At 40.2% G+C, this 18,441-nt stretch overlaps 3 protein-coding genes across 4 annotated transcripts in view; all 3 read left to right on the top strand.

Annotated features, from left to right (window-relative positions):
- The first annotated feature begins 473 nt into the window (after window positions 1–473).
- LOC127651793 (cell death-inducing p53-target protein 1 homolog) lies at window positions 474–7,338 on the top strand. Its single transcript, XM_052137803.1, has 5 exons — window positions 474–1,058; window positions 1,319–1,428; window positions 4,823–4,909; window positions 6,487–6,631; window positions 6,757–7,338. Exons 2-5 carry the CDS (start codon window positions 1,329–1,331, stop codon window positions 6,860–6,862), a joined length of 438 nt encoding a protein of 145 aa, XP_051993763.1. The 5' UTR covers window positions 474–1,058; window positions 1,319–1,328; the 3' UTR covers window positions 6,863–7,338.
- Window positions 7,339–10,126: 2,788 nt separating this feature from the next.
- On the top strand, window positions 10,127–16,294 carry LOC127651791 (lipopolysaccharide-induced tumor necrosis factor-alpha factor homolog). The gene is made up of 5 exons (XM_052137802.1): window positions 10,127–10,454; window positions 11,776–11,885; window positions 12,018–12,104; window positions 14,153–14,300; window positions 15,151–16,294. The coding sequence occupies exons 2-5, from the start codon at window positions 11,786–11,788 to the stop codon at window positions 15,254–15,256; spliced, it is 441 nt and encodes a 146-aa protein (XP_051993762.1). The 5' UTR covers window positions 10,127–10,454; window positions 11,776–11,785; the 3' UTR covers window positions 15,257–16,294.
- A 2,007-nt stretch (window positions 16,295–18,301) lies between these two features.
- The window catches only part of LOC127651790 (lipopolysaccharide-induced tumor necrosis factor-alpha factor homolog), a 40,162-nt gene continuing 40,022 nt past the window's right edge, over window positions 18,302–18,441 (top strand). The window contains exon 1 of one of the 2 annotated variants that reach the window (XM_052137801.1): window positions 18,302–18,388. The gene's annotated coding sequence lies outside the window, so the exon portion shown is untranslated. The remainder of the gene's footprint in view (window positions 18,389–18,441) is intronic. The other variant, XM_052137800.1, reaches the window with a different exon arrangement.

Raw genomic sequence — 18,441 nt, 5'->3', positions numbered from 1 at the left:
TTATTTATGTTTTATGTTTATTTACTGTGTAAAATCACACAAATATTTATTTCATTATTTTATTAATTTTACTTTTTTATTTTATAAATCAGTTGTTTAATTTTATGTTTATTTACTGTTTAAAATCACGTAACATTTTTACACTAATTTATTATTATTTTTAATTGTATTTATTATTCAATAAATTGTTTATTTAAGTTTTATGTTTATTTAATGTTTAAAATCCCAAAAATATTTATTTCATTATTTTATTAATTTTACTTTTTTATTTAATAAATCAACATTTTTACACAATTTTTTATTTTATTTTAATTGTATTTTTTATTCTATAAATTGTTTATTTAATTTTTATTTGTATTTACTGTTTGAAATCACACAAATATTTATTTCATTATTTTATAAATTTTACTTTATGTAATTTATAAATCAGTTATTTAATTTTTATGTTTATTAACTGTTTAAAATCACATAACATTTTTACACTATTTTATAAAAAAAATAATTGTATTTTATATTCTATAAATTATTAAATTTTTATGTTTATTTACCGTGTAAAATCACATTTTATGGTTCTTGTATTTAGACCCACATTTATGATTGCACACCTGTTGTTTCCTGAAAAAATGTACTTTAAATATTTTTAGTAAAGTAACATTTCAGGCTATTTAGCTTCATCAGGTGTCTATTTGTGTAAATGATATCTGAATCATGAGTCTGAGGATCGGTTATATTGCGACATTATCAGCAAAGATTATATCCCAAAAATACTGATATCTCTCCGTCTGTTTCTTTATTGTCATGGAAAACTGCTGGGGCATTTAGTTCACTGGCTGTAATTAAACAAGTTAAAGATAACATATCCCACACTGTCAGTGTCACAGTTATCTTCCCCATAATTATATGTCATAGTTTTATGCCCACATTTATGACTGTCTGCCTTCCTCATTGACCAACATCATTGACCTCATCAGTCCTCAAACACACCCTCTCTCTCTCACAGTCCTCTCACTAGCAAACAAGGAACAAACTACACAGACACAGAATCCAGGATCTCACAGGTGCGTTGTGTGTGTGTGTGTGTGTGTGTGTGTGTGTCTGTACACTTAAAATGAAGTTTTAAATGATGAGGTTTGTGATTAACTCATCTAATGCTGCATGTATATGTCATTCAGATTTGCATTTATAATCACCCTCACAAGAGTGACACTGTGTGTTGTTTACTGAAAATATGGAAATGAAAAGCAGAATGAAACTCAGAGAATATTACATCCACTTTCTCCACACTGAATTCAAACGGTTCCCTTATTCTCATACACAGGTGTTTGATCATGGACAAAGAACCCAATCCACCTCCATATCCTGGTCCTCAGGCACAACCAGCAGACATGAACTACCCCGGAGAGCCGGCAGACTACCCACCTCAAGCAGGTCAGTTGATCCGTCTCTCCCTTCTGCCTTTAAAACCTCATGAACAGGGATAAAGTAGATGATTACTCAGCACAAATTAAAATGATAGAAACTTACAGTGGTAGAAGAAATTTTGTGAATCCGTTCAAGTCGGTGTTCCCGTGTAAATTTGACCAAAAATGTGGGTTGATCTTTCTAAAAGCTTCAGTTCAACTTTGTATTTGTTGGAGAACTTGTGCTAATCAGTTTTATGGATGTGGTTATCAGTAAGTCAGATGGTCCGATCAATGCACTGTTCCACTCTGGGACGTCAGATGTGTGTTTAAGCTCATTCCCTGTCAAACAAACAGACTTTGTGCACTGCCGTCCCAGATTGTGTCAGAAACATTTCTAAAACTGCTACAAAAGACTTTGGCCTTAATATATTGCCGTGCAGAGTGAGTACTCATGAGCATGCTGTGTCAAGTTAAACATAGTCTGAAAAATGCATCTGGAGAACCCTGAACTCTGTTGTGCTCGCTCGAGCTGGAGCGCTGACTGCCCCCTACTGCCACAAGGTGGTACGTCATGCTTCAATTGGTTTGATAGGAACATTCCTTATTAACTCTTTCCCCGCCAAACACGGAATTTTCCGGGTATCCGTGTTTTAGGTGGTATACGGTAAGGAAGACCCGCACGCATGTTTTGAAAGAGTACGCAACTCTTTGATCAAAGAAACAGACTGCGATCGTCTCAAACGTGAAGTGGAACACCATACTAATACTAAAGCACTTGTTTGATAAAAATGCCTTTTTCTCAGCTTTTTGTCCGAAATGTTGTTTTTGACAAAACCTACCTCTGTTCAAGTGGCAATAAAAAAAGAACAAATGAAGATAAAATAAAATCGTTTTTTTTGCCTAAAAGCAGAGGCTCAGATCTTTATTGTGATATATAGCATCTTCATATATTCATGGAAGAAAATATTCTGCGGGCCATTAAAGTTTAGCTAAAATCGTCAAAAACCCTGGCGGTGGCTGGCAACTTTTTTAAAAACGCTGGCGGGGAAAGAGTTAAAGATCTTGCATGCGGATCGGGGGCGTGATTAATTGCGAATTACTTTTGCGCCCCTCTGTGGTCATCTCACCCGGAAGCTGGCGCTCACATGTTCCCATTCGTTCTAAAACACTTCTCCCTTTGACCACTGGGGGCAGTGGTTCAAATATCGGAAAGCACAGACCGAATTCAGTAGCAGAACTTTCAACCTACATTTGGCGAATGCTTTCGAGTTTCAGGAATTGGGCAGCTCAGCTTCGCAAAACACTTCATTCCAGATCATCATTAGGATGTCCATGTATCAACCAAGGCTTCAAGACTGCGGATAATATAGCGTGGCAATGACCCGGGACACAATTTAATCAACAACTGACCAACAACAACTTTCACCTTGAAGTAGCTTGTATGAAGCCAAATTGATGTAGAGGACTAAACGACTGGTACAGGAAAATTTGGTTAATTATTGATAATAGAGTAAATACAAGCAGTTTTTAATCTAATAGTTTATCAAATTAATGTAAAACCACATGTGACTCAAAGGACTCACCTATGTCATGCCCCACTAAAGGTGTGTGTGTAGTGACCTATTTGCAAATGCATCCGCATGTTTGCATTGTATATGTAGTGCATTATGCCCTTTGATGTTTGTGTTTTGATTGTTTGCATTTGTGGGACCAATTTGATGCATGTGTATTATTTGGATGAAAATGTGTTACTTTGTATTGAAATGTGTAATATGTTTAAATTGAGTACTGTCTCTTTAAGAACAGAAGGGAGGGGGGAGTGCGCAGATAGCCAAGAGTGACATCACAGATTCTTTACCGCATCTGTGATATTTAAGATTATATATTTGTTTCCATTTTGTTTGTTTTGATTTATTTTACGAATCAAGATTAAAAGAAGACATTTTATCGACAAAATGGTAGTACGTGGATTATTTCTGACTATAACTCTAAACTATAACTCTTGCTATGCGCACGTGACATTACTAACGTCCATGAATTTCTAGGGGCGGAGTCATCGACTACCAGAACAATCTCCAACAGTGTGCATATGATCAGTGGTGTAGCCAGGAAATTACTTTTGGGTGGGACACGATAAAAAATGGGTGGCCACATTTGTTTTAAACTCACTAAATACAGCATGTGTATTGCATGATTGAAAAGCAATATTATACAAATAAAACTGACTTGATTTAAAGGGACAGTTACCCAAAAATGAAAATTCTATCATTATTTACTCACCCTCATGCCATCCCAGATGTGTATAACTTTCTTCTGCAGAACTAAAATTAATATTTTTAGAAGAATATTTCAGCTCTGTAGGTCCACGCAATGCAAGTGAATGGGTGCCAAAATTTGGAAGCTCCAAAAATCACATAATTCAGCATAAAAGTAATCCATACGACACTTGTGGTTTAATCCATGCTTTCAGAAGTAATATGATAGGTGTGAGAAACAAAAGCTTTTTTTTTTTTTTTACCATAAATTCTCCTCTCTGCTTAATAAATCTCCAATTTAACTTTCACATTCTTCTTGTGTTTTTGGTGATTCACATTCTTCATGAATACGCCCCCTACTGGGCAGGGAGGAGAATTTAAAGGACATAAAATATATCTGTTTCTCACCCACACCAATCATGTTGCTTCTAAATAAACCACTGGAGTCATATGGATTACGTTTATGCTGCATTTATGTGTTTTTTGGAGCATTGTATTGCAATTTTGCATTGAATGGACCTACAGAGTTGAAATAATATTCTTCTAAAAATCTTAATTTGTGTTCAGCAGAAGAAAGAGAGTCACACACATCTGGGATGGCATGAAGGTGAATAAATGATGAGGGAATTTTCATTTTAGGTGCACTGTCCCTTTAATTTCCATACATCAGTTTCTCTGTGCCTTTGATGGCAGATCTCTCGTTTTGTGTGCAATCATGACAATGTCCAGTACTCATTTGACTAATTCTGTATTCCAATAATCTTTTCTAAAAAGAAAATAAAATATAACTCAAAACGTAATGCTTACTTCACCACGATCGCACTGTCATTTACTGGCTGATTACCGCTCTGATGATGTTTCTGGAGGAGTTGACTGAAGGCCAATTAGGACACGTTGAATTTGTTTATTTATTTATTTAATATTATCAGTAACACAGATTTTATACATTTTTATACATCAGAATTTATGCTTTAACTATTAAATATAAAAAAAATAGGATTTTTTTGTTAAATATATAAATGTATATTCAAAGACTAATCTTGGGTCTAGTTTAGGTGGGCCCAGGCCCATCCCAGTCCATCCGTTGCTACGCCACTGAATATGATGATCTGGTACAGACCAGCTAATCCACTGTGGGTTTATTCTCTTATAACTCTATTACAGATCAGTCAACTTTACTTTACCCTCCACCACCACCATATGGGTTTGGCGCTCCGCCCATCACAGTCCAGCCCACTGTTGTTCCTGTAGGTGAGTGTCCAACACCGAAGAACTTTCTGTGGATTTCTAAAGGAGATTTTACACCGGCATGTTAGTATAAGACAACATTCACTTTCATTGAAAGTGAATAGTAACATTCTGACTAACATCTCCTTTAGTGTTAGATCGAAGGAAGAATATCACACAGGTTTGGAACAACATGATGATTGCAGAATTTGTATTTTGGGTGAACTATCTCTTTAATTTTGAAGTCACACAGATATTACTAATAATGACCTAATATCTTTACTAATGTAAAGCAACCTCTAGAAGTTTGGATTTGAGGAGCTGAGAGATGTAATTTTCCTGTTGAACACTAGAGGGCATACTAGCTATTCATAATCAATTCTATTAACAAATGCTGTATAATGTTTACATCGTGTGGCTTTTTGAAACAGTGTTGTGGCAGTGCGGAGGGCGGGGTCGTGGTTCCGCACATCCGGCCCCTAATCGGGCTAATTAGCCCTTGAGAGGGATAAAGGCCGTCCGGAGGGAGACAGAGATTTACGGACAGCTGTCTGACACCTGTGTGTGTTTGTCTTTTTGTTTAAGTTTCTTATTATTTTGAAGCCGGTTCTCGCCTCCTCCTTTCCATTAATCCCTTTACACTGGTGCCGAAACCCAGGAAGGAGGAGGGATGCGCTGTAATGGAGTTCTTGGCACTAACATCCACCACAAAGGAGCAGCCGCGGCCATCCGTCGGAGGACGGAGGAGCCCGGCCGCCTGAGAGTGGCGGAATGGCCGCCAACCGCGAGGGGAGGAGGGGCTCCCAACCAAACGCCTGGAGCGGTTACCGCTGCCAGGGGCGGGGGAGACCCCTACCGTCCACCAAAAACAGGGCGGGGCGTTCCGTCTGCCAGGGGCCGGAAGACTGCCTCCGATCCGCCCGGGGAGGAGCGGCTGTCATCCATTAGAGGGTGGAGGAGTGGCCGAGGACCAAGCTACGGTGTATCGGAGAACCGGCGAGTATGTGTCTCTCTCTCCTCTCTCTCTCTCTCCACCACTGCCTTCCCCTCTCTTTTTTAAAATGTTTTGTTAATTTGGCACAATCGCCATTACAGCGTGTAGGTGCCACACTTTTTTTTGTCCCCTCCCTCATCCCACGGCGATGACCTGCCAGCAGATGGTGTGGAAGGCACGCCCCTCCCTGGGAATGGTACAGGGCAGAGGGCGGGCCGTGATTCCCCACACCCGGGCCCAAATCAAGCTAATTAGCCCTTGAGAGGGATAAAGGCCGGCCGAAGATGGCAGTGCGACCGAGAGAGAGATTTACGGGCAGCTGTCCGACACCTGTGTGTGTGTGTTTGTATTTTGGGTTCAGTTTTATGTTAAACTATTATTTATATTGTCAAGCCGGTTCTCGCCTCCTCCTTTCCATTGATCCCTTTACAGGTCTATAGCTACTTTAGCTTTTCTTGACTGGCTCCATGCACTTCTATACTAAGTGCCCATATCTGTAACTACAATATATACGTTATATAAGCGAGGGATGATATTTATAACTTGTATTGAACCTTGTATTTATAAGGAACTTGTTCCTTAAATAGATGTGTTTGTTCATGCCTAGTTACGCATATGGTAATGGTGACTTCACTCACCAATGTACCGGGTCATATTACCTGTCCGCATTGCCTGCAAGATGTCATCACGGAAACTGAATACCTGAGTGGTTTACTCACCTGGTTAATCTGTGGAACTCTTGCTCTCTTTGTGTGAGTATAATAACTTTACAACTACAGCCTTAGCGCAGGGTATTCATGTACTAGATAAATACACACACAGATTGCTCAATCAAACAAAAGCTTATTATTAGAATGTGTCTGCTGTGTTTTTCCAGGTGCTGGCTATGTTGTTGCATTCCGTTCTGTGTGGACGCAGGTAAGGATGTGAAGCACAGCTGTCCAAACTGCAAGAAAGTCATTCACATTTACAAGCGTGTGTAACTCCTGCACCAGAGAACGTGGAGGAACAGCAAAGACTTTCCAAGACATGCAACCTTATTGTGAACATGTGGCGGATACGGTTCGAAGCGATGCGAAGAATGATAGAATGTATGCTATGTAATGTATACGAACTAATTTGATTAACTTCTTGTAACTTTTTCACTCTTTAAATATTTTTCTTATGCCATCTTAATATGAAGAGAAATGTATATGTAAGCCATGCATAGTTTAAGGTCTGAAAACACGTGTCTCTATGGCGCACTCTGTGTGTTTTGAGGGTCCCGTCCATCCTGACGCAACCAATGGCGAGTTTGGGGCGGGACTAAGTTAGCTCAACCAATGGGAGAAGAAGGGTGTGTTCAGAAAGCTGTTTGAAATCAATGTTATTTTTCACAATTCTGCGCATAAATTAGCTTCACTTTCATTGTAAATTTATTATTTTTTGGTACTATGTGAATAAAATACCTTTTGTTTTAGCTCTATTTGCTGTGGAACATCATTTGATGTGTTTTACATACAAACCTGAAACTTCCAGTTGGCAGTTCTTCTCCACAACAAATGAAACGTACCAGTAGATGTGCTAACACATCTCATCAGGTTGCCAGTAGAGATCTGGTAAAAGGCACAGAAAGGTTGGCACAACAAAAAACCGTGGGTGAAAACTGTTGCAACTCATATTTGATACCTCATGCCAGGGAACTTTGGAAGAACGTCTTGTTAATAATAAGAGCCAATGAAGAAGTCGTCTATGGAAGATGGAGATAAGCACCAGCAAATAGATTCTGACTGTCAAGGCTTATGGGCACAGAAAGTCATCCAGGACACCATTACTAGTGGGCACACTATCTTTCATTGGTATTTCTGCATGAGGGATGTGGAATAGGTTTGTCAGGATTAACTGTAACAGCAGGTCTAGTGGAGCAAACCATTGTCTCTAGTATATGTGAGAAACAAGATCAATATTTATCTCCTTTTTTTACTTTAAATGTCCACTTTCACACTCTTCTTCTTTTGATTTTTGCCGATTGCATCCTTCATGCACATCACCACCTACCGGTCGGGGCTGGTCAAAGGTGGAGCTTTATAGTAAAAATAGGACTTCAGTATTTATCTGTTTCTCGCCGACTCCTATCATATCGCTTCAGAATATAGGGATTCCTTTTATGCTGCCTTTATGTGCTTTTTGGAGCTTCAACGATTTGGTCACCATTCACTTGTATTGCATGGACCTACAGAGCTGAGATATTCTCCTAAAAATCTTAATTTGTGTTCTGCAGAAGAAAGACAGTCACACACATGTGGGATGGCACGAGAGTGAGTAAATGATGAGAGAATTTGCATTTTTTGGTGAACTGTCCCTTTAAAGTATCGAAGTATCGCGGCATTACCGTGTGCCTTAAAGTACCATGAAAACCTCACGTTAAACAGAAGTCTTTTAAAATATCACATGGCGCCATCTAGAGATGCATTGTAGTCCATATTATTTACATTACACTGTTGTACTCAAGAAAATGCCAAAATGATTGTACTTGACTGCTTTGAATTATTGTTGAATGCTTTGCTAATAAATTCTCGTGGGGGAGCATGCTCTTTATTTGAGGTGTTAAAACATATATATATATATATATATTTAATAAAATAGTTGGGTATGGTTATATGTCCATAGTTTGAGCTCCACCTCTCTCTCCGTCACATCAGCCTGTTTCATTGATACTGATCAGGAAGGAAGAGCATCAGCGTTTCCCAGTTCTCTAGTGATCACAAACACACAGGTAAGTGTTTGTGTTTTACATTGAAAAAGTAGATAAAGTTTATTATTTTGGTGGACTGGTCAGAATCAGCTGATATCGCACTGTCACGGTGAAGTTTGTATGATCAGCGACAATTCAATCGGTTTCAGTGTTGACAACTAGTTTCAATGGAAAGAACGTCGCTAAATGTCGTCATGCGCTAATTAGCATATTCGTGACGTTTACACATCTCATTTGCATTTAGCATAGTGTCCGCCCTTTACATATGTTTTCTTCTCTGTGCTTACCGTACATACTGTAATACCCTATTAACTCCAAATATCTATCAATCACTCAGAAAGTTAGAAGCGACGGTAACTTTCTTATCGTTTCTCTCACAGAGCGTTACAAACCACTATGTGCATATTTACAAAAATCTATGTGGATTTATAGAAAAAAAAACTGTGCAACTTAACAATTTTTTTTGCATATTTAAACAAGTGTCTGAATTCAGAGAGTTCAGAAACAGGAATGAACAACCATCTAAAAATCTCCTGTAATTAAGTGCATGAAAAGAAAAAAAAATAAACGGTCAAATTAAACTAAAGGAGCAGACAATACAGACTCGTGATTGGTCCTTGATAACGCTGTTTGCACATGCGCAGCTCATTCACGTCTATGTCAGGTGCCGTGCGGTCAACTGATTGTGTTGCTCCGCCTTCTCGCCTGCTCACCTCTCTTGCCCTGTCCCAAATGGCGCACTTCATGCGGACTTTCGGTCTCGTGGACTTAAATTGCGCGTGCTCGCTGAGTCTACGAGTCCGTAGGCCGTCCCATTTAGCATTTTAACGCTCTGAAGTGTGCTCAGCAGCGCCCCCTTTGTACCCTTGAAGCGGTCTTCCGCGAAGCCCGCATAGATCCAGGCTTCACGCACTTCAAGTACCCAGGAGTCCTTGCGAAAGGCCAATCAGACAACTGGTGTGAAGAGCGCTTTCGCTCACGGACACAGACAATTGATAACATGGCTGAGAAGAAAATATTTAAGTGTAAGTATCATTATGGTTTTTATGACTGTGTACATTTTACCAGTTGTTACCTACAGTTTATACAAACATTATGGTCATCGACCAGTGGTTGATGTCTCAAACATAGTAATAGCGCTGAATAATAGGCTGATCGCATAACGATTCATTATATAGAACCGAATGGCAGGGCTTTACTGAGTCATATGGAAGTGAAGTATGGATATTTAAACCTGTAAATTAAAAACGACATAAAAAAACAAGGTACACATAAAAAATATAAAATACATATATATATATATATATATATATATATATATATATATATATATATGTATATAAAGAAAAAGAAAATTAAACAGTAAATCAAATAATAATGACTTAATGCATTAACGACTTTTGACAAGTTATATGTTTATCTACAAAGTCAATAACATTTACTTTCCTCCGTGCATAACATCAGCATTTGTATGCATGAAAAATAATCTTGTCTTCTACGACGTCGGAGCGTATAAATGTGATTTCTCTGCATGGCAAGCCATCTTGCAAACACAATAGTAAAAACAACAACAATAGGCAGCATATTTCCCCGAACCAAACCTGCAGCTCCTGTCCAACAATAACCACGCTTCACGATCGAGTCTGTCCCAAAAATACTTCTCAATGCGCCCTTGTGGACTTGCGCGAGGGGCCCTATAAGTCTGCACTACATGACGTCACCGAAGTGTGGACTCTGAGGAAGTTCACAAGTCCGGAGTGTGCCATTTGGGACAGGGCCTCTCTGTCAGTCTCACTGAACATAGTAGACGCAGAGAGAGGTGTGCCTCCGAGTCCGGGCAGGTAAGCAAGACCACGCCCTCGAAGGACAGTATTGGTGACTTTCTTCTACGGAAGTAGCTAAGGTTTGTCCAAAAAGTCGCTAGATTTGTCGCTAGTCGCGTTTTTTTTAATAAAAGTCGCTAAGTTGGCAACACTGAGCAACTTGTGTGTTTCTCTCACCGGCTCTTCCTGCTTCCAGTGACGCGTCCTTGGAGGGGGCGTGGCTGAGGGGGTTCCACTTCAGCGGGCGGGGGGAATGCAAAGCTTGTTTGCTTTTAAGTTTTGAGATGTGGTTTAAATGTGTGTGTATTGCTTTTGATTTCCTCTCATTTTGAGAATGTTTGTTTATTGGATCATTTGATCCTGTAATGTATACTTTGCATATGTAAGGGTTTCATTTACCTTCTCTCCCCGCTCGAATGGTTTCGACCAGGGGTCTAGAAAGTTTTTCACTAAGGACAATTATTTTATTTTTCGACAGAGCCATAGCACAAACGAATTATGTACTATTTAAAAAAAAAAAAAAAAGTTTTTCAATAATATAAAATGTTTATATTTCCCATAGACTACTCAAAAATTGCCTTTAAAATATCCTGATATCCAATTACATCATCAACCCCCTGCCAAGGGTCGGTGAATAATTTAGCCTTATTGATTTTACTTAAAGATTTTAATTAATTAATTGAAACATGAAATCTTAAACAAAAGACATTTCTAAATTCAAATTGCACTTTCGAAGCACTTACGAAGTGATTAAAAAATCTTATAATTAACCACCTCCCCCAATCCAGACTATTTACCGTCCCAACGGCCCAATTTGCCATCACGCAAGTATCACAACAGGTGAAAAATTACTAATAACCTACAAATTAAGAACTAAAGACAATTATAATGTAAAGATAATAATTATCATAGTAATAAAGCCTAATAATTTCCCTTATGTTCCTAAAATAATGCTGCTAAATGTGTGGTTGAGGTTGGAGGTTTTGGTCTGAAAAAGATACATATTTAAGTATTTTTAACTCTGTATAAATGATCGCTTCTGGTCATCAGTAGTACACGCATTCACGAGAGCGCTGAGTTCAGTGAGTTTTTCTTTAAATGTGTTCTGCTGAAGAAAGAATGTCATACACACGGGATATCATGATGCGAGAATTTTCATTTTCCAGTGAACCCATTAAAGTCAGTCTGTCTTTGACCATGGGAGGGGGGACACTGTCCGAGTGTATTTTTTATTTGATTTTTGCTCTTTAAGCACAGGGCAATGTGGAAAAACTGCTCCAATTCATGTTCGATTGTTGAGTCATCAATTCTAAATTCTTTTGTTCTTTCTCATGAATAGATTGTTACTAATGGAGAAAGGCCACAATCCCCCTCCGTATCCTGGTCCTCAGGCGGACCAACCCAACATGTCCTACCCCGGACAACCACCTGCATACCAACCTCAACCAGGTCAGTTGACCCTAAGTTTCACATAGCTGGATTTTTGACTATCCGCATATATCTGGTCCAAATGGTGTGGCTGGTCATATAAAATGGAACTGGTTCTGTTGGTTTCCACCATGTGTTTTAATGTTTTTACAGGTCTGGGGTACCCCAATCTACCCACGCAGCAGGATGCTATGACTTCAGCCTCTGTAGCTCAAGCAGTCCAACCTGTGTATGCCGTAGGTATGTCATTATGTCACAACTGAAACTCAGCTGGAGAAGCCGGTCAACCAGCATGGTCTTTTTGGTGAAATTAGTTCATCAGACTCAGAATGAGCTTTATTGCCAGTATGCATACGTACTAGTAATTTGACTTACATTTACATGTATGCATTTGGCAGACGCTTTTATCCAAAGTGACTTACAGTGCACTTATTACAGGGACAATCCCCAGAGCAACCTGGAGTTAAGTGCCTTGCTCAAGGACACAATGGTGGTGGCTGTGGGGATGGAACCGACAACCTTCTGATTACCAGTTTACCAGTTATGTGGTTTAGACCACTACACCACCACCACTCCACTTGCTGACTTGGTGACAGAAGCTTCCAGTGCACAAACAATACAACAACAAGACAGAGATTATAATAAAAATATAGAATAAAAATAAAAAGCGAATAGAAAATATAAGTATATCTAGAAATACAAAATAATATATTTATATATATTGTCACAGTCTCCCTCATGTTTCCTAGGACTCTTATTTTAAAGTGTTTCCCCGGGACTATGTTTCCCATCATGCACTGCCCTCATCAGTCCCTGATTGCTCTCACCTGTTTTCCATTCCCTCATTAGCTTCTGTTTGTATAAATACCCCTTAGTTTTTGCACTGTTTGTCAGTTCTTGTTTTGCGTTCCCGTTTGTTGTTTGACTGTCATCATTTTGATTAAAGTCTGCAAATAGATCCTACATCTCAGCAACCATTCGTTACACGCATGTACAAATACAAATCTATTGTATACAGAAGCGAGGGAATGTAATGGCAGAAGAGGTGTGGTATGTTGGATAAATATAAATAGATTAAGCTTTGTATTGCATATTAATTATTGCTCAATGGGGCAGTTTAAACTGTTCATGAGATGGAAAACTGTTCCTGTGACGGTTCTGGTGCTCAGTGCTCTGTAGCGCCGGCCAGAAGGCAACAGTGGGATGGGCGAGTGGGGTCCAGAGTGATTTTTCCAGACCTGTTCGTCTCTCTGGAAGTGTACCGTACTTGAAGGAAGGGCAGGGGAGCAACCAATAATCCTCTCAGTAGTCCGAACTGTCCTCTGTAGTCTTCTGATTTCGTAGCTGCACCAAACCAGACAGTTATTGAAGTGCAGAGGACAGACTCAATGACTGCTGAGTAGAACTGTTTCAGCAGCACCTGTGGCAGGTTGAACTTCCTCAACTGGCGAAGGAAGTACAACCTCTGCTGGGCCTTTTTCACAATGGAGTCGATGTGGGTCTCCCACTTCAGGTCCTGTGAGATGGTAGTGCCCAGGAACCTGAATGACTCCACTGCTGCCACAGTGCTGTTTAGAATGGTGAGGGGGGTCAGTGTTGGGGTGTTCCTCCTAAAGTCCACTATCATCTGAGTGTGTTCAGCTCCAGGATGTTTATCTGGTGAAAGTCATACATTTCTAGTTAGAAATGAACAAAATACCAATATTGAGACCAATAACAGCTTGTGTTCAAAATTATGTTCTTGCCTTTACTACGGTAAGCCTTAAGTAATAATTTTGTATTCACACCAATACACAATTAACTTCAGCTTATTTGACTTTAACTTCGGCTTTGAAAAAGCCGACAATGCAAGAAAACTGCGTTTACATGTGATTTGAAATCATTGGATATTCTTTGCTTTCGACATCAACAGGTTTAAAGAGGCATGCGCATAGCACACATTAGATAAGCCGGTAAAGGCGACGTTAACAAGCAAAGGGGGAACCTACACATACATCTACATATGCCGATTGGTTCTTGTATTCTAACCCGTTTATGACCTTACCCCCATAAAATAAAACCATTTAAGCCATTTACATGACCTTACATCTTGTCGGCTTATTTAAAATAATAAAAATAATTGCAGTTCTATGTTTCAACCACAGATGTCGATAGAGAGCACATAATTCTGTTATGTACCTTTAAGAAGCCAGGTTGGAACACCAGCATAAACGCCAAGGCTGTAACTACAGTATGAACTACAGTATAACTATGATCAAGAATATGATATGTTGTCTCTGTGTTTGTAGTAACACAGGTGATTGCTTTGCCCCGCCATTTGACTGATGTCCCGGGGGAGATGAAATGTCCTCACTGTCAGCAGCAGGTTGTCTCTGAGACGAAATATGTCAACGGTGCGCTCACCTGGACCATCTGTGGAAGTCTTGGCATTTTTCTGTAAGGAACCATGTTCATTATTACTCAATAGGATAACACAAACTCACACACACTGAAGTTCATAGGTAGTGTCAATGGGGTGTCAAAAGCTCGTGTGAGGTGCATATTAGTCTCGCCTAACTAGACTTTTGACTATTGCCATAATTTCTGGAACTACAATTGAACAAATGCGCACCTTTGCGGTACACACTACACAAGCGCAAGACGTGAGCAAACATCAGAGAGCAACAATTAAGTTGTAATTATTTTTTGACATTTCTTTGCAAATTTATTAGCTTGCTAGCTGGAAATCAAAAGGAATGTGATGTCAACAGGGATGGATTATGACTTGCAAAGGCCCTGGGGCCAATTATCTCCAATGGCCCCCCTCCACCCAAAAGTTGTGTTCATGTCCAAAAGGGTTTTCAAGCGGGGGGATCACCAAACTATATTGCACAGCCTTAAAGCCCAGGGCACCCCTGGGCAGTCAAAGGCCCCAGGGCACTGGCCCCATTGGCCTGATAGGTAATATGTCCCTGGACGTCAAAGGCACCGAGGGGCCAAAATTAGACACAGAGGGGCCAAATTTGGGGGCATAACAATTCAGAACCAACATGTCAATTTCCTGCAAGATCTTTTGTTTGCACGGCATCATTTCATGTTTTGATGTTCAAAACGTCCAGGCAGTGCTATAATCAATACAGTCTAACAAAAAAGTACAGATGTTGTACAGATATCACTGGGGTCATATATTGTACAATCTGACATGCAACAACCATGAAGGACATCAAACGTCTCAGTTTCAGGCTGAGAGTAGGAGCAATAAAAACAAACCCTTACAAACTGACAGTGTGTGTTTTTGTCTTTGCAGGATCTGGCCGTTTTGTTTGATACCGTTCTGTGTGGATGCCTGTAAGGATGTAGAACATCACTGTTCAAACTGCAAAAGTAACGTCTACCTGTACAAACGAATGTAACTTGTTCTGACGTAAAGAACATCTGGACAAATCTTCAGAAATATTATTTTGGAGAATTTAGGAGAGATCTCTTAAACATTAACCAAAAGTGTTCCAGTGCCTTAATAATTCAGCCTTTACTGGACATACCTGGATTTACTGTATGCTTACACTGTTATATTATGTATAGTTTAAAACTGTGACCCTGTTGGAGCGCCATGACTCTGATTGAAGATTTATGTTTTAATGGACTGATCAGTTACATGTTAATGCAATTAAAGGAATATTTCGGGTTCAATACAAGTTAATCTCCTTTAGCAGCCTTTGTGGCATAATGTTGATTACCAGAACATTTAACTGACACATTAGTCTCCCTCCAGACCTCCTGGGGGTGAGGCATGGACAAATCCCCCTCAGTTTTGCTGAGAGTTGAGGGCAGAGGAGTATGCACAGTAAGTCCAAGCTTGGTTCTGAGAATTGTATGCTGTGCGCATTGGCCTTACAGTTGCCCAAATATTAAAAACACTTCAAAATAGGGGGTCTGGGTAGCTCAACGAGTATTGATGCTGTCTATCACACCTGGAGTCACGAGTTTGAATCCAGGGTGTGCTGAGTGACTCCAGTCTCCTAAGCAACCAAATTGGCCCGGTTGCTAGGGAGGGTAGAGTCACATGGGGTAAACTCCTCGTGGTGGTGATTAGTGGTTCTCTCAATGGGGCGTGTGGTGAGTTGTGTGTGGATCATGGAGAGTAGCATGAGCCTCCACATGCTGGGAGTCTCCGTGGTGTCATGCACAACGAGTCACGTGATAAGATGCGCGGATTGATGGTCTCAGAAACGGAGGCAGCTGAGAGTTGTTCTCCACCCGGATTGAGGTGAGTAACCGCGCCACCACAAGTACCTACTAAGTTGTGGCAATTGGGCATTCCAAATTGGGCAGAAAAAGGGGATAAAAACACGCTTTAAAACGTTCCTGAGACCTCTGTGTGCATCTTTGAAATGCCCCGTTCACCGTTGATCTGTGGGGAACCTATCAAGGGCTTCATATACTTTATTACTTGGTGGAATAATTGTTTATTTATTATTAATAATGCGTTAAACTGTTTATTAAAAATGTTATCATATTGCTGTTGTCGGCATTGTTTTATTTACCGAACACCGTTCTGTGTCGTGCCTAAGAACGCCCCCACTGTAACGCACGGCCTCTCATGGATTAGTGCTTTAATATGATTTGGCATTAAGATTAACTGACCCTTTACATGTTTGTCAGATTCACTTTACCCCCTACCACCAGCATTTGGGTTCGGGGTTCCACCAACCACAGTTCAGTGCACCATAGTCCCACACTAGCCGATTTTTCAGGTTTGAGCTTCATTAACCGAATTGCTGGCCTTGTGGCGGGAGATGAAGAGCACATTAATGTCTGCCAGTGGGAGGTTGTAATTTCTTGACCTTCAGGACTCCCTGCTGAGTTGGAGGCTTCAAAAATTTAAAAAGCACATCAAGTCTGCTTGATAAAAAGTTCTGTCGCCAGGTCGGGTTCTTTCGGTGAGTGTTCAGCACCAGTGACCTGTCTACATGTATTTAAATCCAATCCTGTGTTCTCTAGTGTTATAAAACTGGGACTTTTTTTTCTCTGGGAATAAAACACTATCATGTACTAGAATGATCACAATAAACTCTGAGTTTTGGGAACATTAATGTGGTTCCTTGCTTAAACTGGAGGGAATATGACAGTCATGACTGGTTGACCTTTTCATATTTGTTCAGTCTTTAATAGGTGTGTTCGTACATGTGTCAATGGGTCATATTACATACAGTATTTTCAACTTTAGGGGCGGTTGCGGGTCAGCTGCTAATCGCAGGGTTGGTGGTTCGAATCCCGGCCCACATGACTCCACATGCCGAAGTGTCCTTGGGCAAGACACTGAACCCCAAGTTGCTCCCAATGGCAGGTTAGCGCCTTGCATGGCAGCTCTGCCGTCATTGGTGTATGAATGTGTGTGTGAATGGGTGAACGAGTCACAGTGTAAAGCGGTTTGAATACCGCTAAGGTATATATAAGTGCTGACCATTTACCACTTAAAATCTCAATGCTTTGCTCAACCCTTTTTACATTAAACATTAAAAATATTCTATTCTGCTGTACAGAACTATTGCAAAGTCCACCAACTATAACTCATGTGCTAGTGAAACATTGTATTATGGCACTTTTCGTACCTCTGTCTCCTTAAGATGATTCGCTTATGTTTTCCTCTTTTGTAAGTCGCTTTGGATAAAAGTGTCTGCCAAATGAATACATGTAAGGCAGCATAAGTCGGGTTATTCGGATTCCTTCTCTAGCCTTACTCTCCCAATTATGTGTGTTTGTTACAAAGATACACAAAAACAAAAAAACACCTGTCTATCTGTAATTATCCTCATTATATGTATTACATTTGCCGGCTGCCATCTTGTTTAAGTGTTTATGTCAAGCATTAACAAAGATATGAAGGTTTGGAGTCCACAGTGGAGGAGGACAAAGATGGACGCTGACTATCACACCTGGAGTCGCCGGTTCGAATCCAGGGTGTGTTGAGTGACTCCAGTCAGCCTTCCTAAGCAACCAAATTGGCCCGGTTGCTAGGGTGGGTAGAGTCACGTTGGGTAACCTCCTCATGGTCGCTATAATGTTGTTCTCGCTCTCGGTGGGGTGTGTGGTGAGTTGTGCGTGGATGCTGCGGAGTATAGCGTGAAGCCTCCACACGCGCTAGGTCTACACGTTAACACGCTCAATAAACCACGTGATAAGATGCGCGGATTGACGGTCTCAGACGTGGAGGCAACTGAGATTCATCCTCCGCCATCCGGATTGAGGCGAATCACTACGGCACCACGAGGACTTGGAGCGCATTGGGAATTGGCCGTTCCAAACTGGGGAGAAAATGTAAAAAAAAGAAGAACTGAAACAGCTTTGCTGTAATAACCATGTTCTCCTCACTGTTCATCAGGAATGCCAGTTATTCTGCATATCATCATATAGCTGATCTGAATTTGCATTAGCAGCCCTCATACCTCCCAGCTCCACCCACTCTCTCGCTATAAGATCAGTAAGTTCTGCTTTCTCTTTATATTCTCTGAGTGAGATTATACAGAAGAGCATCAGGTCTCGAGGTATGTGTAATATCCTCATGTGTTTTTTACTTTGGTGTACTGTAGTCACTATT

This window comes from Xyrauchen texanus, chromosome 11 (assembly GCF_025860055.1).
Source record: "Xyrauchen texanus isolate HMW12.3.18 chromosome 11, RBS_HiC_50CHRs, whole genome shotgun sequence".
NCBI classification, from domain to species: domain Eukaryota; kingdom Metazoa; phylum Chordata; class Actinopteri; order Cypriniformes; family Catostomidae; genus Xyrauchen; species Xyrauchen texanus.
The sequence above is the reverse complement of the archived record's forward strand: the minus strand, read 5'-3'. Positions and strand labels throughout refer to the sequence as shown.

Excerpts from the sequence above, each read along its gene's own strand:
- LOC127651793 (XM_052137803.1), top strand. The coding sequence starts at position 1,329 with ATGGACAAAGAACCCAATCCACCTCCATATCCTGGTCCTCAGGCACAA. Across the intron at positions 1,429-4,822 it reads AGACTACCCACCTCAAGCAG|ATCAGTCAACTTTACTTTAC; the intron begins GTCAGTTGATCC and ends ACTCTATTACAG. Across the intron at positions 6,632-6,756 it reads GGAACTCTTGCTCTCTTTGT|GTGCTGGCTATGTTGTTGCA; the intron begins GTGAGTATAATA and ends GTGTTTTTCCAG.
- LOC127651791 (XM_052137802.1), top strand. The coding sequence starts at position 11,786 with ATGGAGAAAGGCCACAATCCCCCTCCGTATCCTGGTCCTCAGGCGGAC. Across the intron at positions 11,886-12,017 it reads TGCATACCAACCTCAACCAG|GTCTGGGGTACCCCAATCTA; the intron begins GTCAGTTGACCC and ends ATGTTTTTACAG. Across the intron at positions 14,301-15,150 it reads GGAAGTCTTGGCATTTTTCT|GATCTGGCCGTTTTGTTTGA; the intron begins GTAAGGAACCAT and ends TTGTCTTTGCAG.